General features: G+C 37.0%; 1 protein-coding gene across 2 annotated transcripts; it reads right to left on the bottom strand.

The window, feature by feature from the left end:
* Nucleotides 1-321: 321 nt before the first annotated feature.
* On the bottom strand, nt 322-22341 carry LOC131439149 (LIM domain kinase 1). Of its 2 annotated transcripts, XM_058609825.1 has the most exons (9): nt 22213-22341; nt 21249-21345; nt 20969-21083; nt 20777-20907; nt 20447-20683; nt 20272-20364; nt 19778-20160; nt 18779-19718; nt 322-7427 (listed from the first exon to the last, which is right to left on the bottom strand). In XM_058609825.1, the coding sequence occupies exons 1-9, from the start codon at nt 22232-22234 to the stop codon at nt 5237-5239; spliced, it is 4209 nt and encodes a 1402-aa protein (XP_058465808.1). In that variant the 5' UTR covers nt 22235-22341; the 3' UTR covers nt 322-5236. The 2 variants fall into 2 exon arrangements, with proteins under 2 accessions (XP_058465808.1, XP_058465809.1); XM_058609826.1 differs by lacking the exon at nt 20272-20364.
* Between the last annotated feature and the right edge of the window lie 3448 nt (nt 22342-25789).

Below are 25789 nucleotides of genomic sequence, written 5' to 3'. Positions count from 1 at the left end.
AGTGCCTTGTAGTGCTACTAACAAATATTAAATCGGTGCCTATAAATAACGCTTAGAGAGTCAAGTTTGCGAGATTAACACTGTGAGTTAACGCTTCTTCAATTGCTTATATTTCTAAAATCCCATTGCGCCCTGAAGTCTCCCGGATATTTATTGATTTCATTATATATATATATATATATATATATATATATATATATATATATATATATATATATATATATATATATATATATATATATATATACATATATATATATATATATATATATATATATATATATATATATATATATATATATATATATATATATATATATATATATATATATTTTTTTATATGGCAACCTACGTTAAACTGACGCTAGGCGATGTAGCTTTGATGTAAGGATTAAAAACGATACCCAGTAACGTTACAATTTAATTTCCCGACTAAACGATTTTCTATAGAGGAGTCCTATGGATGTATGGCAGGCAAATACGCTACATTTCGGTTTTGGAACTTGACCTTCTGTTACGAAAAGACTTCGCAACTAACAGCGATTTTTTAATCTACACTGGGATAACATCCAAATTCGAACTCACCCAGTTAATTAATGCAGCGCAATAAAAAAATACTGGAATTGAAAAAAAATGTCTTCAACAAAATCTGATTAACCTTTCAGAATAAAAAAACGTAATCTGAAAATTACAACATATCTTTGTTTGAATGTTTATGTGATTTCACGGAGATGGTTCGACAGCTTTTGAAAATTTTTGATTCAAATAATTCAAAAGTATTGTGGCACCACAGCCTCGCATCCGACATCCGGTTCAGAAATTAACACAGGGGCTGAAAAGTCTCGGGCCTGACACATAGACGGCGCTAGTTTTATCGCAATCACAATTTTTCAGTTAATACTAACCTTCAAAAGACAGCTGTAAATGTTTCATGATATTCTCTTCATTAGTTTGTGAGTTATTGTGCTAAGAGCTATTTTTTTTTATTTGAGGACAATGGATCAAAAACAATTTCGTGTTTTAATTTTACACTACTTCTTGATGAGCAAAATACCGCTCAAGCGAAGTAATGGCTTGAAAAGTGTTATGGAGACTCCGCTCCATCAGAAACAACAATAAAATGTTGGTTTGCTGACTCCAAACGTGGTCGTAGAGACACCGATGATGCAGAAAGCAGTGGACATCCAAATGAGGCGGTAATACCAGGAAATATAACAAAAAATCCACAAAATCGTTTTTTTTTTATTTTGAAAAGTGAAGTTACGTCAGTTAGCTGACATCGTAAAAATATCAAAAGAACGTATTGGTTTTATATTCCGCGTTTGCTCATTGTTGACCAAAAACGAGAACGTGTTGATGATTCTGAGCAGTGTTTGGCCATGTTTAAACGTAACAAACCGGAACTTTTGCGTAGATATGTGACAATGGATGAAACATGGATACAACACTTCACTCAGGAATCTGAATGATCATCATCTGAGCGGACAGCAACTGACGAATCTTGTCCAAAGCGCCCGAAAGCACAACATTCGGCTGGAAAAGTTATGGCCCAGTTATGGTGAAAGATATGATGGTCCCATTTTATTCAGATCCGGCTTACTGAAATACAGTGTGATTAGTGTTTAAAATGCCAAACCTTCATTCAACTGTCTTCATTGTTCCCATTTATAGATTTGCTTATTTCTCGGTTGATTTTCTAGAAGGCCGTAAGAGCAGGTGACAGTTTCTCTTTCAATTATTGTGATATGATCACAAAATTATTTTTTTTGATTTCACAATTCTGTTTGAAAGTCGAAAGTTTCGGGTATCATTTTATGCAAAGAGTTGAGTGAATTTGAATCCTCTTGGTAATTGATTAAAGAGGGCACTTTTAATGCAAAAAAAAAGTTTTTCTAACAAAAATTCAACTTCGTGCAAATTAAAAAATGCATTTAAGATAGCAGTCCGGACGATTGATTCGCAGCATTAAACTGACGAATCCAAACCACGGCATTTCGCCTATTCGTCTGTAAACTAGAATGGAACTTTTCGTTCCTACGACTAATGTTCGAATGCTCGTATCCTTCGAAACTGACATACATTCTAACGTTTCGCCTATGGTTTATCACAAGAATTTGAGTGATTTCATCATGGCTTGGTATTTATATGGAAAAGTTTACTTATATTTAAATATGTTGTGGCAAACGAGTCGCGTTCGAGTTTATTCGAGTGAAAACAAGAATAGTTTATTCCTATTCGTTCGAAACTATCCGTTCGTCAAATGGTCGATACGGACGTAAACAAGATGAGGGTGATAATCATCCAAGAATCCAATGAAACTCAATTTGTGGATAAATTTAGCAGAATACAGCAAGTTACCAATATTTGCAAAAAGTGTCAGTGCTGGACAAAAAAAATTTAGGCTAGGAAAACTTTTTTTTTCATTAAAAGTTTTCAACTTCAAATAATTTGGTGGGAACATATAGAATATGTCCAAACTATCATAAGATTAATTTCATTCAAATAAAAAAATTCATAAGTTTCACTTAAATCAAAATAATATTTTGTAAATAGAACATAAATCAATTTTTCAGTGTAAGATTGATTGATCTTTTTCTAAAACCAATTCCATCAGACCATTTATTTGAACCTTAATTTACGAATATCGGTTAAAAAATCTTAAATTAAGTGAGTTTCAATTTGGACATTTTGACCTTCATTTACGATACTTCGGAGAACTGACATCCGAAATTAAATTGTTCGGCCTCCAACAAACAAGACGTACACACTTAAATTTTCTTGCTGAATCTCGGCAAAAAATGCCGAGATTAGCACAGCCGAGTGCTCGGTAATCGTCTCGGCATCACTGGAGATTGCTACCGAACGCAACTGATGCGCCTTAGTCGCGCGCTAAAAGAAAAGCGGCCACAATATCAAAAGCGACATGACAAAGTCATCCTCCAACACGACAAAGCTCGGCCTCACGTCACAAAAATGGTCAAAAAGTACCTGGAAACGCAGAAATAGGAAGTCTTGCCCCACCCGCCATATTCCCCAGATGTCGCCACTTCTGAGCTCCACCTATTCCGTTCGATGGCACACGGCCTGGCAGATCAACATTTTCAATCCTTCGAAGAGTTGGAAAAATGGATTGCTTCATTGATAGCGTCAAAAGAGGGCTTCTTTTTTCGAGCCGGGATCCGAAAATTGCCGGTAAGATGGGAGAAAGTTATCGCTAGCGACGGACAATACTTTGAATAATACATCTGTAAGCACTTTTTCGCAATAAAGCTTTTAATTTTGGAAAAAACGGCGGAAGCAAGGTTGTACACCTGATAAGATCTTTCATTTAAATCTCTCTCATCTTTCATTTAAATCTAAGTTTTTAAGAATCGGTTCAGCTATCTCCGAAAAAAAATAGGTGGCATTATTTGTCACATACATTTTGCGATCTCAACGAACTGAGTCGAATGGTAAACAAGCAAAGTCTTGGAATTAAATTTCTTTTTTTGAGATTTGGTCGTTCTGTTCGCAGACTTCGCAGCCGATTTATACCGTACAGAATCATGGAATGGCTAATACTACGATCTTACTGACACTAAAAATCCTGCCAGGTCGGGGTCCAAACATACGACAACTGGCTTGTAAGACCAGCTCTCTATGCATTGAACCGGAAGTCGAATAGTATAGGGTGATTTTTTAAGAGCTTGAGAACTTTTTTAAACAATAAAACGCATAAAATTTGCAAAATCTCATCGGTTCTTTATTTTAAACGTTAGATTGGTACATGACATTTACTTTTTGAAGATAATTTCATTTAAATGTTGACCGCGGCTGCGTCTTAGGTGGTCCATTCGGAAAGTCCAATTTTGGGCAACTTTTTCGAGCATTTCGGCCGGAATAGCCCGAATTTCTTCGGAAATGTTGTCTTCCAAAGCTGGAATAGTTACTGGCTTATTTCTGTAGACTTTAGACTTGACGTAGCCCCACAAAAAATAGTCTAAAGGCGTCAAATCGCATGATCTTGGTGGCCAACTTACCGGTCCATTTCTTGAGATGAATTGTTCTCCGAAGTTTTCCCTCAAAATGGCCATAGAATCGCGAGCTGTGTGGCATGTAGCGCCATCTTGTTGAAACCACATGTCAACCAAGTTCAGTTCTTCCATTTTTGGCAACAAAAAGTTTGTTAGCATCGAACGATAGCGATCGCCATTCACTGTAACGTTGCGTCCAACAGCATCTTTGAAAAAATACGGTCCAATGATTCCACCAGCGTACAAACCACACCAAACAGTGCATTTTTCGGGATGCATGGGCAGTTCTTGAACGGCTTCTGGTTGCTCTTCACTCCAAATGCGGCAATTTTGCTTATTTACGTAGCCATTCAACCAGAAATGAGCCTCATCGCTGAACAAAATTTGTCGATAAAAAAGCGGATTTTCCGAATGGACCACCTAAGACGCAGCCGCGGTCAACATTTAAATGAAATTATCTTCAAAAAGTAAATGTCATGTACCAATCTAACGTTTAAAATAAAGAACCGATGAGATTTTGCAAATTTTATGCGTTTTATTGTTTAAAAAAGTTCTCAAGCTCTTAAAAAATCACCCTGTATATGGAACTTATAAAAGGGATAGTAACAACTAAATACCCATAAGCGGCAAATAAGATATACAAAAAGTTTCACATCCTTATCCAGCATTGATGATTGCGTTGTGTAGGGTGTCCTCTTCTCTCTTGCGAGTAGAATGCCACAGCGGTATGATTGATAAATGGACTGCGTGGCGCCCGTATAAAGCTAAACATGTTCAACGAGTTATATGGGTCAAACAATGCGCATAATTGGATGAAAAAAATTTATCGAAAGGGAGAGTCTCTGGGTAATGAGGAATAATGAGAATACATTTCAAAACATCATACATAGCCTTGAAAATACATTAAAAAGCTAGTAGCGTTTAGTTTAAAAACATCAATGTAAGTTTCACATATCTTATTTCACGTAGTCCAAGGTTAATGAAATTTTTTTTTAATTTACATTTTTGTCTCAAAAATTGTCGTTTCCTACACAGTTTCGGCTAGTACAAATAAAATACCCACATTTCAATGTATTTTAGATCCACTCATTAGCGAGAAGATGAATCTGTCGAAAATTTATATTGTTATACCCATTACCGAGGGAATGACTTCAACCGTGTGCTCTTCGGGGTGCTAGGACTGACTATGCCATAAAAAAATATCAGAAAGTACCCTCGAACATCTAAAACGCAACTGTTTTCACATCTCCCCGTTTATTCTTCATCACTGATCGACTGTTTTTCTCTTGGGGACAAACCGATTTCGCAGAGTTGCCAGATTTTCCACCACCAGAGCTTTTTGTTGAAGAACTGCAATTACTTGCAGCACCATTACAGGCAGGTTTACGGGATTCCATCAGCCTAGCGTTCAGTTTGCGAACACTTTCGGGAGAAAGAATAGCCGTCCGGTTTGCAGAACGCTGTCGGGTGCTAGTATCACTAGAACCGCACGTGGGTGAAGGAGACTCCGTGCGAGAATTGCTTGCACTACCACTATGGGACGACGATAATGCAATATACTTCTCGATCGACTTGTCTAAGCCCCCCGTTTCCTGTGGGGCATAATGCCTTGAATGTCTGGACGAATTTTCGACCGGTTTAAAAGTACGGCGTTTGCTTAGGCTAAGAATACTACAACTATTAGTGCTAGCTACACCACCACTGATCGGCGGCTTTCTACTTGTGGGCGGGCTTTCAGCTAATGCTAACGACTTATTCTTACTGTTACAGGTAATAGAACTACTTGTACATATGGCATCCGGTGCAACAATTTCTGCTGCAGTGCTTGGTGTCTTTTTGGTTTTATAAACAAACACTTGAGGAAGATTTTTGTCCGAGAATATATTCTTGGATGCTTTGAGCTTACTTATGGCATAACTATTGCTCGTTGAAGAGCGGTTGCGAGTCTCGCCGAAACTTGATTGAGCTTTTAACTCAGAAGTAGGCGAAACCTTTTGCTTAGAGGCGAACATTGATTTCTCTTGGTTCAATGATTTTGGCTGTCTAATCTGATCACCCGAATCACTACGTTTTAATGGAGGAGGAACTGTAGAACTTATATTACGTCGTTCGAAAATCGGTGTGTCACTGACACGAAATAGCTTCGATGTGTATTTGCTTGTTTTGATTGGGCTTTTTGGCCGCCCTTTTTCCGAAGAGCTATTCTTTCCTCCTAAAATTGTAGTCAATGGGTTCATCTTATTGAAAACTCGATTTCCTTTTTGTTCTTTGTTAGTACCTTGAACTTCGACTTTCACATTTTCTTTTTCTGATTGTTGTTCTACGTTTTTACGGCATAAACTCAATTGAGTCCTTAGGTCATCAAGCGCACTTTTGTTCGTTGTTTGTGTTTTATTAGATTTCGTTAAACCAACAGCTTCATCGTCACCATCTTTGAATACTGGAACTGACCAAACATCCGTATTGTTGTTTACTCTCTCGCAGTATTCATTTTCCAAGCTAGGTGGTATTACACTACTGTTCATACCACTGCCATTCAAATCAACATAATTTAAACTTGTGTCACAGCTCGAGTCAAAATCGGAACAACCTTCCAAATCTTTGACATTGTTCAACGTAAGGCTACCGTTATTCAAATGAATAATAAAACCCTTCTCCCCATAGTGCTTTGCTTTCGAAGAACCATCTGTTCGTCTTATCAGATTTGGATTATTTTCCAGAGTATCTCGGACAGAATTTAGTACGTCTTCCGTCGAAGGAGGATGTTTGGACGAATTCGGATCAACCTGTATCAAACTAGTTGGCTCTGAGATACTACTGTCGGCATTCACCACTACATCTAGACTACTAAATTTCAGTCCCAAACTGCTCGAATCCAACGACTTGCGCTGATTTTCCCTACTAAGTATCATCCGCTGTCGGCGCCGCGCCCTTATACTGTCCCTAATACGATCGCCGTTAGGCGAGAAGTCCTTCCCCAAATGCGGTGATTTGGGTATTTCAGTCCCACCAATTATGAAACCACTTACACTTACACTATTGCTAGTACTACTACTACTATTGGTAATGTTATTAGTTTCCACGTTGTCTTCCGTAGTCGAACCGGCCACTCCCATTACAGGTTTTCCACAATCTACCACATCAATCCCATCCCGTCCCGGTTTCACTGTCTTTTCACTATTCACAATTTCTTGAACGTTCTCTTCACTTATACGTTTGCGACTCAGCGAGGGTTTCACACCAGACGGTGGAGGAGTTGCGAGGCCATCTGGAGTTGTGCACTTACTCGAATCGTTGCTTTTCTGACCCTTGAAGTGTTCTATTTCATACGCGATGCTCGAAGGAAGGGATTTCCCAATGGCGGCATGTCGGGCCATACACTCGAACCAGACTTCCAGTAAATCGAACGGAGGCCTGAAATACAAAATAAATCACTCAATAAGTTATGGTGCAAGCGCCGTTTACCAATTCGAAAAGAGATATTATGCAAGAAAAAACAACCTAGGCAACACAACCCACAGTTAATGTGGCACTTCGTTTTGATCGACGATATAAAACTTGTTTGTTTGAAAATGTTACACATCACTCCCATTCCGCGTAACATCGTGCCAGTGAGCCCCAAATAACTGTTAATCACATCTGGTCGTTCATGGATCCGCTCCGTGACGAGCTCTGAATAACTTTAGCAATGTGACAACGATCAAACTGGTGAGTACCGACTCTACATTTTATCCTATTAGGTTTTGCATGATGACGACACAAATGAACTGTCGATGAATCAAATTCATTTTTGACAATTAGGTTTTGCACGAACATGCCATAACCTCACAAAATGAACAGAATGAACTTTTTTTGACAGTCGACGTGTACTTGTTTACAGTTTAAAAGTTCATCAGAAGTTCATCGTTCGAATGTAAAAATTGCAAGTCGCCTCACACTCAACAGATTCATACATATATCGCTCCTTGATGCTGGGAACATATACAGGGCAATCTTTTTAGTTATTTTCACTGTGACATACGTTTCAAACAGGCACTTTTTCGTCATTTTTCAATTTTTTACTTGCAGCCGTAAAACAAAACAAGTACACGGCAACTAGGTTTTGCACGATGACGACACAAATGAACTGCCGATGAATCAAGTTCATCTTTGACAGTTGCCGTGTACTTGTTTTGTTTTGCGACTGCAAGTTAAAAATTGAAAAAATGACGAAAAAGTGCCTGTTAAAAGCGTATTCCACAATGAAAATAACTAAAAAGATTACGCTGTATGTGTTTCCAGCATCAAGGAGCGATTTATGTATGAATCTGTTGAGTGTGAGGCGACTTGCAATTTTTACATTCGAACGATGAACTTCTGATGAACTTTTAAACTGTAAACAAGTACACGTCGACTGTCAAAAAAAGTTCATTCTGTTCATTTTTGTGAGGTTATGTCATGTTCGTGCAAAACCTAACTGTCAAAGATGAACTTGATTCATCGGCAGTTCATTTGTGTCGTCATCGTGTAAAATCTAATTAGGTTTTGCACGATGACGACACAAATGAACTGCCGATGAATCAAGTTCATCTTTGACAGTTGCCGTGTACTTGTTTTGTTTTGCGACTGCAAGTTAAAAATTGAAAAAATGACGAAAAAGTGCCTGTTAAAAGCGTATTCCACAATGAAAATAACTAAAAAGATTACGCTGTATGTGTTTCCAGCATCAAGGAGCGATTTATGTATGAATCTGTTGAGTGTGAGGCGACTTGCAATTTTTACATTCGAACGATGAACTTCTGATGAACTTTTAAACTGTAAACAAGTACACGTCGACTGTCAAAAAAAGTTCATTCTGTTCATTTTTGTGAGGTTATGTCATGTTCGTGCAAAACCTAATTAGGTTTTTTACTGTCACTGCTAACCTCAATCGGATGAACACTTTTTGACAGTCCAGCAGTACTGTTTGTAAACAGAATTTTTTTTGTTTGTTTATTGACAAATTGGATCTGAAAATTTACGGTCCGTATCGCCTAAATAAAGTTTTAAAACATTTGTTCACGATTGAATACGGTTCGTTTTTGATATTTATTAAATAAAAGTGACTAGTTGCAAAGTGTAAAGATGATTGTTTTAGATGTGCTCTTCGATTTTTGTTTATGCTTGTTTGTAAACAGTACCGCTGAACTGTCAAGGATGAATACTTGTTCATTTGTGTCGTCACGATAAAAAACCTAATTGCCGTGTGTTTGTTTTGTTATGCGACTGCAAATTAAAAATTGAAAAATGACGAAAAAGTGCCTGTTAAAAACGTGTTCCACAGTGAAAAGAACTAAAAAGATTGCCCTGTATGTGTTTCCAGCATCAAGGAGCGATATATGTCAAAATCTGTTTAGTGTGAGGCGACTTGCAATTTTCACATTCAAACGATGAACCCCTGATGAACTTTTAAACTGTAAACAAATACACTCAAAATAAAGCGCAGGTTATAGACAAATGCAGAATCACTTAAATCTGAGATATTTAAAAATTTACGAGCTTTAAATGATTCCAATAAATAGAATGGGCGCACATGTATGGATGATATGAATCAATATTAGAGTGTACATTCAGTACACCTGTCAACTACGTGGATTCCACGTAAGCATGTATCATATATTTGACATATTTCAATCAAGTGAGGAACACGTATTTGTTATGTGAATCACTTAAGCATTTCTTTAGGACAACTGCAACACATGTATTTTACGTGATATTCTTATGTGAAAAAACCACCATGGCATCTACATGTTTTTTAACGGATGAATTACTTTCAGACTTTCCTGAAAATTTATTGAGTGTTTTAAATGGTATGTTTATTTTATTAATAACAACTTTCCAATATTATTATTTTGCATCTACAGATTGTGTAGTACGAGTGTTCGACCTAATTACATTGACCGTAGATGATCTTCGTATGCATTTGAAGGATACCGATGTTGACTGAAATTTCGATGTTGTATTTGACGTGGTTCGCTCTTGGAGGAAACGAAATGTAAGTATACCATTTAGCTTTTAAGAATAGTTTCCATTATAGTTATATTTGCAGCAAGCAAAAAATAATTCTTATAATCTGTGTATGAAAACGTGAACCCAGAAACTTCTGCAGAGAACGGGAGAAAATCTGGAAACGAACATAATGTCATTGAAAGAAAGCTTCTTGAAAGCCAAATTTATCACGAAAGAGAACCAAAAAAAGAATTAACGGACGAGACTACCGATACTTTAAATAATAACTCAACAACAATAATACATCAGGAGTCCCGTTCTTAACAGATACCGAAAGCTACGTTATAAATATAGCCAACGATTTTTCGAGTGAGGAACTCGTACAGCAGGATATCACGGTATCTGACGTCTCGGAAACTTATTTTGAAGTTCATAAAAATTTGCAGCATGAAACTGCTTTTACGCCTCGATTTTTGGAATCATTACTGCAACAAACCGAGAAAGGCAAATATATTATAGAACGCGCGAAAATTGGAGAATTGTCTGAAACGAAACAACTGGAATTGGCCGGTATAATAGGCAAATATCATTTAAGATCAAAGAAGACACAATTGTATTTGTCAACAAGGAGGATGAAATAAAATCAAAAATCGATTTTATTTACGCAGCCTATGCAGAGCGGAATCAGCCTACCGTGCCAAAACTCGTAGTGTTAGGTGAAGACATCGATACCATCAGCGGAAGATTTTCCCATCAGTTTCTAGAGCTACCGACGTTCTTATCAAGCTAACAGCAGTGTTTGGGTTATCCTTTTCGAAGTGTTCCAGATTAGTTTGGCACTTCATTAGTTGGGTAGCATATGGGATAAAGCATCCAGAGTCATATGCCAACATCAATCGAATAAAAACATTTCTAAACACGATCCATACAATATCACCACCATGATTACTTGTATGCTAGCTGGATGCCTTCATATGTATGAAGATGCTAGATTTTATTTAAGCCATTTGAGGAACCGCCATCAGACACCGGTCACCTACCATTACAAATGTACATCAGTTGTACTAAGAATGACATCAAGCGAAACAAGAGTGTTCGTACATTACATCACGTTGATTATAGGGGAGTTTATACCTGAAGACGAATTAGTTTGGAAATATTGTCTAACTTTAGTGAAACTTGTGGACACTTGTATGAAGCGATCATTTTCCATAAATGATATAGATATCGATATGAAACCTAAGCAAAGTAGATATGAAACCTAAGCATCATTTCTTCAAACTATCCTTCAGTAATTCTTACATCCGGTCCTGTGGAAAAAATGATCTGCTTTCGGAATGAAGCAAAACACAGAGGATTCAAACAATATGCTCATATAATGTCTTCACGAAAAAACATTTGTTATACTCTGTGTAAAAGCAACATTACAATTTTCCCAAGATCTTAAGAATGAGAGCTTTCTGAAAGTAGATGAATTTGGTAATTTTGTATCCAGTGATTTGCGATTACGCTATTCTTTTTCAAAATTAATTCAACCATTAAATATAGATACCGGATTCAATGTTCAGTTATCGAATAGGGTCATCTACAAAGGTATTGCTTACAGAACCAGTAATTTTCTTAAACAATTCGAAAATCATATGATGTACTTGCATGAAATATTGGAGTTTATATTGGTTAACGGTACAATATCTGTTTTTGTCAATTTTGGGAAATAGGTGATTATTGTGAGCATTACTTAGCGTATAGAGCTCTAAACCGATTACCGATTGTTGATGTGTATAAAATTGATATGTTCAAAAGTTATCCGATTACTTTGTATCGTATTAGAGAGCATTACTAAGAACGAGTTTAATATAGAAGAAAACTAGTATGTAAAAAGATTTAACAAAATAAACACTATTATAGCTATTTTAGCATTCTTCTGTTTGCACGAAAACTTTGTAATAAAATTTTTAAAATCACAGTAGCAACATTAAGCTCATTAGATAACAATACTTATTACATCGAAAGAAAACAGTCCTCATAGTTGCTATTGAAAACTTTCTCTCTACGTGTCTTTTCCACTATACAATATATGCTAAACATGAAACATTCATTCAATTTTCATTTAAATAGTAATTATAGAATATAAGTTCTAATAGATAATCATACAGATTTCAATAGTAGCATATTGGAATCTTATATATACAACATTTGAAAATCAAGTGCAATGTGGCACGTAAAGCATATATAACACTAAAAATGAAATCTACGAGAAAATGTATTATTTGTTATGAGCAAAAATATTGATTTTGATTTACATGATCCATAGACCACACTCTAGAGGAACTTGAAGCTTATGTAAAACAGTTAATAGGGTGTATATGCAAGTATAATAAAGTGTATATGATGATAATGTATCTGATACGATATTATCACTTAAATAATATTAGATCGGTATTAACTCCTGGCTATATGAATTACATTTGAGAGTCACGTGAAAAGTATTATGGATGAAAACTATATATGATTGCACTTGAATTGAACGTGCAGTTTATTTTGAGTGTACAAGTCCTGTCAAAAAAAGTTCATTCTGTTCATTTTGTGAGGTTATGTCATGTTCGTAAAAAACCTCATTAGGTTTTTTACCGTCACTGCTAACCTCAATCGGATGAACACATTTTGACAGTTCAGCAGTACTGTTTGTAAACAGAGATTTTTTTGTTCACGATTGAATACGGTTTGTTTTTAATATTTATTAAATTAAAGTTACTAGTTGCAAAGTATAAAAATGATTGTTTTAGATGTGCTCTTCGATTTTTGTTTAAGCTTGTTTATAAACAGTACCGCTGAACTGTCAAGGATGAATGCTTGTTCATTTGTAACGTCACGATAAAAAATCTAATTAGGTTTTGCACGAACATGACATAACCTCACAAAAATGAACAGAATGAACTTTTTTTGACAGTCGACGTGTACTTGTTTACAGTTTAAAAGTACATCAGAAGTTCATCGTTCGAATGTAAAAATTGCAAGTCGCCTCACACTCAACAGATTCATACATATATCGCTCCTTGATGCTGGAAACACATACAGGGCAATCTTTTTAGTTATTTTCACTGTGGAATACGTTTTTAACAGGCACTTTTTCGTCATTTTTCCAATTTTTAACTTGCAGTCGCAAAACAAAACAAGTACACGGCAACTGTCAAAGATGAACTTGATTCATCGGCAGTTCATTTGTGTCGTCATCGTGCAAAACCTAATTAGATTTTACACGATGACGACACAAATGAACTGCCGATGAATCAAGTTTCTCTTTGACAGCTGCCGTGTGTTTTTTATTTTGTTTTGCGACTGCAAATTAAAAATGGAAAAATTACGAAAAAGTGCCTGTTAAAAACGTGTTCCACTGTGAAAAGAACTAAAAAGATTGCCCTGTATGCGTTTCCAGCATCAAAGAGCGATATTTGTATAAATCTGTTTTTTTTTTCAATTTGCTGGTGTGTCAGCTTGACAGGGCTGGGACCTATAGAGATCTATCTCGACCGTTGAGGTTATATTATGTTCGATTATGTTATTTTCGATTATATTATTATTTTCGATTGTAAAGGTTTACAGTGACTCCCGATGATAGTTTTGCGGCGTCGCAATACTGTCTTCTTCGAACAAGAAATATACACGCACACGTTGAGAGCCTCACCGGAAGTGTATAAATCTGTTTAGTGTGAAGCGACTTGCAATTTTTCAATTCAAACGATGGACCTCTGATGAACGTTTAAACTGTAAACAAACACACGGCGGCTGTCAAAAAAAGTTCATTCTATTCATTTTGTGAGATTCGTTCGGCTGTCATGTTCGTATAAAACCTAATTAGGTTTTTTACCATCACTGCTAACCTCAATAGGATGAACACAATTTTAAAGTTCAACGGTATTGTTCGTAAACAGACTTTTTTTGTTTGTCTGTTGACAAAGGTATGCACCGTTCATGGTCCATAACGCCAAAGTAGAGTTTCAAAACATACGATACGGTTCGTTTCAGAGATTTATTAAATAAAAGTGGCTAGTTGTGAAGTATAAAGATGATTGTTTGAGATAAGTTCTTCGATTTTGTTTAAGCTTGTTTGTAAACAGTACCACTGAACTGTCAAGGATAAGTTCTTGTTCATTTGTGACGTCACGACAAAAAATCTAATTAGGTTTTACACGAACATCACATAACCTCACAAAATGAACAGAATGATTTTTTTTTTGACAGCCGCCGGTGGTTTGTTTACAATTTAAAAGTTCATCAGAGGTTCATCGTTAGAATTTAAAAATTGCAAGTCGCCTCACACCACGCAGATTTATACAAATATCGCTCCTTGGTGTACAGGCCACTGTCGAACAGGCACTTTTTCGTCATTTTAAAATTTTTAATTTGTAGTCGCAAAACAAAACAAATTACCGGCAGCTGTCAAAGATGAACTTGATTCATCGGCAGTTCATTTGTGTCGGAATCGTGTAAAACCTAATCGTAACCTCACACTAAGATTATCCCCACCGTAGCGTGGGTAAAAGTATTTTGGCAACCACGCATAAGATATGGCGCTACAGCATAATTACAAAGTTTTGCTCAAATAGAGTCAATCTTTACGCCTGTGTGGGACTTCCAGGTGCTATGCACGAGATCTCAATTGACTAACGAGTCGAAAAAGTAAATGGAACTTAAATTTTGTTAACAAAGATGATGCCAGAGTTTGCCAGACTTTTTCTTCCAAAAGGGCCAGATTTTATTTTTTAGCACTTGACATCCCTGCTCTCAAGTCCCTTAGAAAAAAACATCAGACTGAAAGCCTGGCTAGAAATGTGTTTAAAACAAAATACATGAGAGAAGTTCTGAAACACTACACCTCCCACCACAAACATTGATAAAGTGTGAATAATGAGGTGGTTTCTGATCTGCCGCCACTTAATTTCGGGTGAAAATTACCAACACAATCGAAAATAGTCTAGATGAACAACGTTGAGCAAAATATATGGTTACCTTCCAACATCGCTAAAAAAGTTAAATGTATTATCAACGTAATCCAATAATTTATTGTGACGAATCATTTTCAAATATTATTATGAAATCAGGCATCCCTGCAAGCAGCTGATCGGTGTTGACAAACGAGGGGGAACCAACTAGTAAAAAAACTTTTACATAACACAAGGGCTGTATCTATAATAAATAGTTCGCGCAGTAGAATATAGGTGGAATTAGTGCATCACGAAAATTTATTTCTATGAGAATTTACTCATACTGTCATGTCTGTTAGTCTGTGTAAAGTACGCCACCGCACGAAATTGAGTATCTTCAAAACGCTCATTAGACTGGTTGTTCTCTATGGCTACGAGACCTGGACCAACGCGCCCTAATTGATTTTGAAAGTAAGGTGCTGCGGACCATCTATGGCGGAGTGAAGATGAAAGACGGAACGTGGAGACGGCGTATTAATCACGAATTGGAAAGAGCATACAATGAATATAATGACTTTTTTGTTTTAAACATTGCGGAAAATGATCAATGTAAAGAGGAATTGCGTTTCGTTGAGTTTGAAGAGTTTTACAGTTCTCTATATGTACAAATTAAAAAGAATATCGAAGCGACGGTAAATGCGTAGGCGGAACCAGCAGAAGTGCATCATATTCAGAATACGCCGTACGTCCCTCCTTTGAAAGCTCCGTACCCAACCTTCGATTGGAATTTCGAGAATTGGTTTGCGTTTAAAAACTTGTTTCAAAATGTGATGGCAAATTTAAAAAAAAAATTAGATTTCGACGTTTCAAATAATTGGCATAAAAAAATTCGATTTCGGATATCTAAAAATTTCCGTGTCCCAAATAAATCAATTTTTTTCCGAACAAAAATATTTTTCGAGATTACACCAGATCTTGACGTTTCATGAATTTCTAAGACATTTATCATTAAAAAAAATTCGATATCGAAAATCTCAAAATTTTTCCTAGTCCCAGAGACGATTTTTTCTCAATTTTTTTTCGAGATTAGACAATTCACTATCATATGATTGGTTTTGCACCAATCCCCAAGGATAGTCAATTGTAGGAATGACGAATCTTCTTAGCTGCGGAAGGTTTGATAGATCTTGAGGTCATTAGCGAAAGAAGCTCTTATGCCATCCAGACAAAGATTTATATCGTTGAAGTACAGTGAGAAAATCAGAGGGCCAAGATGACTCCATGCATTGCAACAAATTCTTCGGAAACACAATCGTCAATTTCGATAGTAAGACCAAAGCTAAATAACAAAGACATGTACGTGCTTATAAATATTTTTAAAATATGTGGTTCGTTCCCGGTACCTTCTGAAATGACCGCACTCACCGCTTGGTGGAGCGCGAGATCAATTGCATTGTTATCATTTCAACCAAAGTGTGCCATAAAATCTCAATATATACAAATGAGCTACCGAATCGAAAGGGTTCTTACCAATGTATCTCCATTGGTGCCAGTTTCACGGAGGACCGCGCCAAAAAAAGATCGTGACTGTCATGTTTGGAAATTCGTTTGTGGTAAGACATCGATTGCTGAGATGTGATTGTACCCATTGAATGACATTTGCACCAAAGCCAAGTCGATCTAATTTTGCAATAGTGATGACATGATTGATTTTATTGAAAGCGAAAGGGAGATCTGTATTAATAACGTTCGTCTGCAACCCGTCTGACATAGCGTTTGTTACGCAATATGAAAAGATACGAGGTTGGTAGTTGTGAAGCGCTTCGGCATAAACCCGTGTTGAGTATCATCAATGTACTGCTGGCAATGGTTCAAAATTTGAGTCAGAATTGCTTTTTCGGACAATTTATGAAATGCGCTAAAAGAAGAGATACCGCGGTAGTTATTCATATCGCTCATATCCGCTTTCTTGTAAAACGGATACATAAACGAAGCTTTCCATAAATCCGGAAACACTGCTGCATTTAATTGACATGGCAGCGCTTCACGGTTTTCTTGTACAACTTATTTATCTGAATATAATTATTGCTCAAAACGTAACCTCCATACTTAGAGTATCGTGTGAGAGTAACTCTTTTGGATGCTTACAGATGATTAAATTCAGCGGTTAGCCACGGCGGATGCTGGGAATGTCGGACGGATCGTTTCGGAACAAAAAAATCATAACCGTCGAGCAGGGCGGGATCAGCAAATAAAAATTTATCAGAAGTAGCACACCAATTCAAATTAGGAAAGTAAAATTCTCCAAAAACCAGGATTTCGTCGATCGGCAGCGCTAGGTTGGATGCAATTTCATGCAATGATTCGATATGTGCCGTAATCAGGGGCAAATCACGACATCGGCCCGGAAGAATGTAAATCACGCAAATTAAAAGCGAGAAATCAGCCAATTCAACACGAACCCACACCTGCTCGACACAACATCCCGGTGTACTCTCAACCAGTTGAGCTTTCAAACGACGGTGAACCGCGATGAGCACTCCACCTCCTACGCTCTTGGAATTGTTACGGGAGCTGCGATCGGTACGGAAAAACTTTATAATTTGACCCATATCCTAGGACGGATAACGTATTTTCGTTAAGCCACGTTTCCGAGAGAGCAATAATGTCGTAACAATCATTCGCGCATGCCAATCGGTAATCGTCAATGCATATATTAACGCCACCTACATTTTGGTAGTAAACATACACATTGGTATTAATTTTGGTGCTGGAGTAGCACAATCAGTTGCTCAAGCGGTATAATATACCTACGAAAGTAGCATTGACAAAGTTGACTTTTTGTTTAATATCTTTCAAAAGTGATGTGGTGGTGCAAATTAGAAACTCATGAAAAATACACGTAGAAATGTGGTCAGGTTTTAAACAATTACAGCTCAGTAAATATGGTATCAATTCTGATCTTGTGTCATGAAAGATTGGATGAAATCCCATGTTATGACGTTTCGCCTGAGAAATTGACAACTATCCCAGGGTAAATTTTGAGTACATAAGATTAATTTCTAATTTACATAAGATTAGAAACTAACTCAATTGATAATGAGAAAAAGTTTATCGCTTCAACCGAAATCGTAGAATGGTAGAAAAACAACGCTATAAAAATAACTGCTTGCATACAAAACTTGAACACAAGCTTGGCAAAGAGAAACTTATCGATATCTGTATCGCAAGCATGTACAAACATATAATTGCATTCATTTGGGCTATTGATGTAATTTCGTCGGTTACAAAACATATACAAATCACGACAAATATACTCTATATTCCGTTCGCGTGTTCGGTTTGGTTCCTAATAAAGATCAATCTAAGCAGACTCTCGTGCATTTGCGGATTCAAAAGTGTGACGATTAATGTAAAATGTCGATCATTTGAAATTTTGGTTGCGTGGTTCCACATCAATGGCTCGAACAACCCCATGGGGCAGATCCTTGTAGTTTTTTCTGTGAAATCACAGATTTTTTAACTATTTTGCCACACAGATTCTGCGTCACAGAACAAAGATTTAAAAAAATTGACAGATTTCTACAGATTGTTATGAATGTTTCATAAAAATGGCAGGTTTTCAAAATGTTTTCCATAGATTTGCACATATTATGATCGAAAATATGCAACACAGATGGTACACAGATTTTTCAAATTCAAACACAGATTTTAAAATGGCAACTCTGATTAGAACACGTTCGATGCACGCTGTACCAACTCGGTGCTTTCGACTTTGCGTCCAAAATATTGTTCATTAGCCTATAATATTTATTCTTATTGGGCGTAGGTCACGAGTAATTGGAAATTGTCCAATCTATCAGGGACACTTACCGTCTGTCCGGGTTCAGATCACAACATAGGAACGCTATCTTGTAGAATGACTCTGGGCATTGACCGCAAAATTTCTCCTTAAATACCGTCTGGTTCAGTCCAAAGTCAGACGTTCGCGGTAAATAATCGGGGTCCGCTTGAACTCTTCCGATAATTTCGCACAACATGATACCAAACGAGAATATATCCACTTTTTCGTCATACTTGTTGCCGCGCATCATCTCCGGTGCCATCCAGTACGGATTACCCACGACGGTATATCGCTGGCGCCGTGGTCTTCCGCGTCTTCCGATCGTGCCATTGGATTGCGAGCACTTCTCGAAAGCAGTGCTGATTGGTTGCTTGAGGATCCGGGCTAATCCGAAATCAGCCACAATCACTGTCTTGTCCTCACGTACCAAACAGTTGAGTGAATTCAGGTCCCGATGTATTATATTCATGGAATGTAGGTAACTCATACCACATGAAATGTCACGCGCGAAACAAACTCTCTGTTCCCACGGTAATGGCAATCCAGAGTCATGGATCAGTTCCTTCAGTGACCCACCAGGAATATATTCCGTTACCAAGTGTAGCTTTTTGTCCTTGTAGAGAACACCGATAAACCTAAGCACGTTGTGGTGCGAGAGTGACCGTAAAACAGCTACTTCCTTGAGGAAATTTTTTTGAGCCTCTTCGTCGACACGATAAAGTTCTTTCAGCACCATCACTTCCTGGGTAACTCGATGGGTCACCTTGAATACCTGACCGAAGAACCCTTTGCCTAGTAATTCTCCTTGAACAAGATCCGAAGCGCGAAAAATGCGTGCAGCTTTTTGTTCAACTCTAAACGATTTTGTACGCGAAAGATCATAAAAATCTCCGCTGTGGTGCGGATGATGCTCATCCAGAAGCTTTGACATGCTGGAACTTCTTTCCTTTTCCTTGAGATTATTCGATGCTGGAAACAAAAACAATTTAATACAATATCCAAAGGGCGAAATCATGCTCGCAACGTACCATTATTACAGTTAACATCTTTCAGTCGTTTGTGCAATTTCCGAGACGTTCCGCTTATGTAACCTTCGTCTTTTTTCTTGAAAACACGTTCCTTATCAAATTTATTGGGCGACGGAGATCGTTCTTTCAGGACACTGCTGCCACTGTAGTTACAGTTATTATCGGGTATTTGACAGTGTCGATCATCATCGACATTCTGCCTGTTCAACCGGCAGCGACCGATGCTTTCTGGGTCGTGCTCAATCGTAAGCTGAAGTACTTTGCCCGAGTTCTGAATTAACTTCTCCACATTCTCCAACGGAGTATCGCGCACTGGTGTTCCATTCACTTCTAAGATCTTATCGCCAATATGAAGAGACACCAAATCAGACTTTAGATCGATTCTGGATATAAAAAATAAATTGTACAAATGTATTAAAACAATGAGAATTCTTTTCAGCTCTATAATAAGGCTTCATAGCTATGTAGTTAGATAGAATTAATTGATTAATTACCTACAATGAAGCACCCCACAACAAGCATCTAGTATAGAAGACACACATGACAAAATGTATTTCCCTAGCTGCCCATAGAAGGTGCAAAATACCCTACAAGTTAGTGTTAGTTAGCGATTTTTTACATTGGGATTAGAAACTATTACTTTACTGTAGTGAACAAAGTGAAACTTACTCGGATATTCTAACATTCTTACAACCAGTAGTGGAGTAAGTAGGAACGCCATACAAGTTCTCGTCTACCGATAGGCGGATTCCATCTTTTTTAGCGTTTGTCCACGGTATCTCGATTAAACGGATAGAGTGGGGTGTCTTCTTCCGAGTGCCGTCGGTCGCATTTAACATACTGCTATCAGTGCACTCGTGTACCATCTTGGCAGACTCCTGCATTTGCCGTTTGTAGCATTGCCCACTAAATTATTGAGAATAATGTTAACAATTCAACACGATGTTTTTTGAACAAATCAGATCGTTTTTAGTATCGTTCAACTTCACCGATACTCACCAAAATAATTTCGATCGTTCCACCAGCGCATAGGCTTCTCCATCTCCAATGTAAATTTTGCATGACTCACAACAGAAACATTCAGGATGAAACTTGTGGTCTCCAGCCACCATCACCGGACCGGAAATTACCTATAATTAGTATTATGCGGTATTTTCATATAAAGTAACTTTTTTTTAAACAGTAGCTCACCTGAGCACACTGCTGGCAGGATTCGCCGTATTTGGCCCAGTAATCATCCCTGCAAAACAGTAGCCCCTCCTTCTCAAAATACCAATTCGACAAATGAACGTCACACACCGAGCATCTGAGTCAAACATATATTTGATAAGAAAAAAAAACAATTAGGAAAACGAAAAAACGGTTTCCAAGTCATGATTCAATTAACAACAACTTAACAAACGTTAAAAATCTAATCTCATTCGCCAGTAACCCAGTAATCATTTATTTCCTGTCGATGTTTCGTACTCACCTAAAGCAATCACTGTGCCATTCCTGACCGAGGGCCGAGACGCAATCGGTTTTTGCTATTGAATTGTAGCAACTAGCACACGATAAGTCATTTTTGCCTGAAGAATGTAAAAAAAAAGATAAGTTTACTCGAGACATTCACTGATTTAATTCTACTTCATTCTGAGTGACAATTTGGTTGGAATGTTAAAACATAAACAAATGTTTGTTGGGGTGTGATAATGATTGAACATTCACGCGAAGAAACGAAGTTATGAAGTTGTACAGAAGGTGAAACTTAAGTCTAGTGGTGATGCTATTGATTTTTTTTCTATTTTCATTCGCCGAAACAATACAACGAAGCAATCATCACATTTCTCTGTACAGTGTCTTGGTACAAAAATGTCAAGGTCAAGTAGTACAAATTTGTTTGGGTTCAGAAATTATCAACATTATGTTCTATCAATTACCACAATGCCCTTATAGCAACCACTAACAATCTAAACAAGCGTAATCGGATCAACGGGCTCTGCTGGGTGACTCAACACGGCATTCAATGCTGCCGTATTTCCAAACATACAGCATAAACATTTTACACCCAACGCATACACAAACACATTCGCTAACGCAACATCAAAGACGGCCATTGTCAGGGGAAAAAATTGATTCTTGTTGTGCGAATCATTGCCGAATTCTGCTTCTACCCCGGAAAAAAAATGCAGTTTCGTGAGCACAATTTGAAGCTACTAAATGAAATTCTACTTTCAACAGTTATCAAAAATTGAAAATAATGTCCGTCGGACAGCAAAACTAACACTTTTCTTGCTTTTGCATAAATAATTAGATCACCCACGCACTAAAATTCATCTGTGATTATTAAGTCAAATATTATCCATTTTTCTAAAATATGTTCACACCATTCACCACACTGACTACAAGAATCGCAACAATGATGATTCTTAGTGAAAAACATTCGGAGCATTTACCTTCCTGACCATTTTTATCCATGGTTGCATCTTTTCTCTTGCACTACGAACACTGCGACGCCAATAAAATTTTCGATTCGGTAATCCACTGCTTACCCGTCCTCTTCACTAGCGTTTTTCTTCATCTAAATACCTATAAGATAGATGTCAAATAGACGAATATGTCAAACACTTCTCAATAATAGTATTTTTCAACGAAAAATCTGCAGCAAAACTAAAGGACTATTCACACATACCCGGTCCGGTTCAGTGCCGGCACGACTCCGTGTACGGATGCTTACACTCAGGCAAATTGAGTAGTGAGAATCATAAGGCAAATCCTATGATGCATCAAAAATCACCGAAATCACCATTTCATAAGATTAATATGAAAACTATACCTCTGCAATGTGCATCTCATGTATCACTATTATAGTTTTCATACGAACAACTTATGAATTCCACAATATATGAGAAAATTTATGTTTGTCATAGAAATTTCGTGCAATGTTCCTTAAAAACTCGCATGAATTTCAAAGGTTTTTTATTGGATTTCCAATTTTCGTGACTTCATAAGGCGGCCTTATGATTCCTATTCGGTATTCTTGTGGCTAAAAATCATACGAAATCATTATGAAATTCCATATATTTTTTGCCTGAGTGTATATTATTACATTCGTTTTCTATGCGCGCATTCACACCTATCCGGCACCGTGCCGTTTCAGTTCAGCTCGCCGTCAGTGTAGCGTCCGTCCGGCAAACACAAATTCGTCGTCACCGATATTTTTTTATTTTCACTGAAGTCGGTATGTCACTGCATTTGCTGTGCCGGAACGGAAACAGAACAGAAGGGTTCCGACAAAAAAAACCGTAAAAAAATAAACCATTGATTTTACTGCATAAATGTTATTGTATCTTGACAAGATTTTTTTAAATTTTCAATGATTCAATATATTGTTTCTACGATTCTACATTTGAATTTATTGTACACGTGGTGTTTCAGACAATATGTAAACTGTACATTTGATTGTTTCCCAAGAAAACATGCATGAGAAAATTTTATGATTTGAATTGTTACGATACTTAACAACCTATACATTCTATTGAAAAAAACATGTTCACAATTAATTGAATAGTGTATAACAATACATTGAAATATTTTTCAATGGTCAAAGCAAAATTGTGAAAGGTTTTGTAACAGCAAATCGTATTGTTTTTCTACACTTTTTATTCGGGAAGAAAACTGACGGCGCACTGAAGGCACTTTCACTGAAGTGAAATGTGTGAATGGTTCTTAGTCCTTAACTCGATGTCGGCTTTAGAGATTTTGAAACGACACAGTGAAAAACAACAGAGTGATAAACAAACATACAATCAATTTACAAAATGAGATACAGACCGATACTGTTGATTTGAGGTTTTATTTTAAAAAGTGTACTACCTTGAGAGCAATCAATTCCACGATGTATTGGGCATTGTATAGTTGATTGGACTCTTGCGAAAAAAAATTATAATCCGTTTCCTGCAGTAAACACATACAAATAAGCAAAGTATATGAAAACAAGTGATGCCACGAATGCAGATATATCTCTGAATTTACAGATTTCTGATTAACGCTGCAGATATAAAAGAGGAAATTCAGCAACTGAAAGTTTCACATGGGAGATCTATAATATAACTGAACTGGAAAAAACGTATTTTCAGCAAGCCGTTTTAGTTTTATTTATTCGAACAGTTTTACTGTCAAATTTAAAACTGGCATACGCTGCCGTTCTATTTTATTTTTGAAACACGAGTAAAACACTGCTGGTGCTGCCAGTTGTTCTTGTTATAATTTCCAGATTAAAATTTTAAAATTTTAAATTTTTAAATACACATTTTCAACAACACTCACTTCTAGATGCATAATTTATGTCAATTTTAAAATTTATTTCTAGAATTTATAACAAAATAAGCTGGCAGCCTCAGTAGCGTTGTATTTGTTTTCCAGATATAGAAAAAATAGAACGACAACGTATACCACTTTTAAATTTGACTGTAGAACTGTTCGAATAAATAAAATTAAAACAGCTAACATATTTTTGCTTGCTGGGGATTCGTTTCATTTTCAGTTATAATATAGACCACCCATATGAATCTAGCAGCTGCTGAATTTGCTCTAAGGATTTTACGTTTGTCGATTTTGAAACAGACCGTTGAACCGAATGCCATTTTTTCGCTCAACAAAACCGGCAGACAGAATTCCATTGTTGAGCCATTTTTAACATGAGGAGTTGGAGCCCCGTTGGACTAGTTTTACTGCAGAATTTTTGAAGTTTTTTCTACTTATTTGTTTAAACTAACAATACATACCTGCACAATACTTCTACTTCACGTAGAATAACAGCAAATTTTCTTTCTATGTAAAGATAACACTTAATTTTTGCAAGAGAAAAAACAACAACAAACCGTTCCAGCAAATTGAACGGATATTTCGTGGAATATATCGTTCAACAAGCGCTCAAAGACCAACAAAATTGAACGGCCTGCTGAGAGGGTCGTTTGGAATGACAGTTTTGTTCCGAACGAACAAACGACCTGTCAATTACAATGTAAAGCTAACGAAATTGCCAACATTTCGGATTGAATGTTTCGATTTTTTGCCAACATCCCGCTTGTGAGGAATTTTGGCAACCGTCAGAAGGCTGGCTGCATTTCGGCTGCTGTCAAAATTGTCCAGGCGAAATTGCGTCATTATCTCTCCGTACGTGTCTTGTTTATTTCCCTCTTCTTTCTTTTTTTTCTTTTATTATTCGACTTCATTTGTTATTCGTCGATCCCGCATGTACGTATGAAAAACTAATCTTGAGACGAGGTAAATGAGATTGAAATATGGGTATGTTTGGTAGTGAGAAAGCAATAGTAATGGCAATAACATTTTCCATGATTAGTATATATGAAGGGCAATAACTTATTGCCTTTCATATGTATCTTTTATTCGAAAAATAAAACTAAGACGTTTAAAATGTAGAACCGATTCAAAACGGTTCTGCCAATCTTGTATGGCAAGAATCCGACAGAAAAGAACCGTTAATAACCGCTAAGCGAAATCCTCTGCCGAAAACGGTTGTTGCCAGAATTCCGGCAAAAATGGCTGGCAGACATAGCCAGCCGTCTGGGGGGAAATCTGCCCGCCGCGTACAAGCGGGTTGTGGCATTTTCGAAATCGATCTTTTCATCAAAATAATGATTGGTATCGATATTTTCAGTATCGAGGAAATATCGCCCAATACACCGCCGTGAAACGGCCCACCTGCTGGCTGAACCACCAGTCCGAGACAAGAACCTTTTCAGGAGAATACCTGGTAAACAGCTACCGAAGCGCCACCTACCTCTGATAAATAAAAGCTGGGATTTCCCCCACCAGCTAAGGGAGGTATTCAGTAAAAATTAATTTAAATCGTTGTCGATGCGCCACCTAATGGTCCTTTTAATGAATTTTATCAGTATGTTGAACAATTATTAAAACCAGAAAATAAATTCTCGAGTAAATAAACATAACTACAAGCGTGTTTATATTTAATAACTTTATAAATCTACCATACGTACGAACATACTT

Source organism: Malaya genurostris, chromosome 3, assembly GCF_030247185.1.
Source record: "Malaya genurostris strain Urasoe2022 chromosome 3, Malgen_1.1, whole genome shotgun sequence".
NCBI lineage: Eukaryota > Metazoa > Arthropoda > Insecta > Diptera > Culicidae > Malaya > Malaya genurostris.
Note: the sequence above shows the minus strand (reverse complement) of the source record. Positions and strands in the feature narration are given on the sequence as shown.

Bases quoted from the DNA above. Each gene is read 5' to 3' on its own strand.
- LOC131439149 (XM_058609825.1), bottom strand. From the start codon at position 22,234: ATGGATAAAAATGGTCAGGAAG. The intron at 21,084-21,248 runs GTGAGTACGAAA...TGTTTGACTCAG, and splicing joins TGGCACAGTGATTGCTTTAG to ATGCTCGGTGTGTGACGTTC. The intron at 20,365-20,446 runs GTAAGTTTCACT...ACTAACTTGTAG, and splicing joins AAGAATGTTAGAATATCCGA to GGTATTTTGCACCTTCTATG.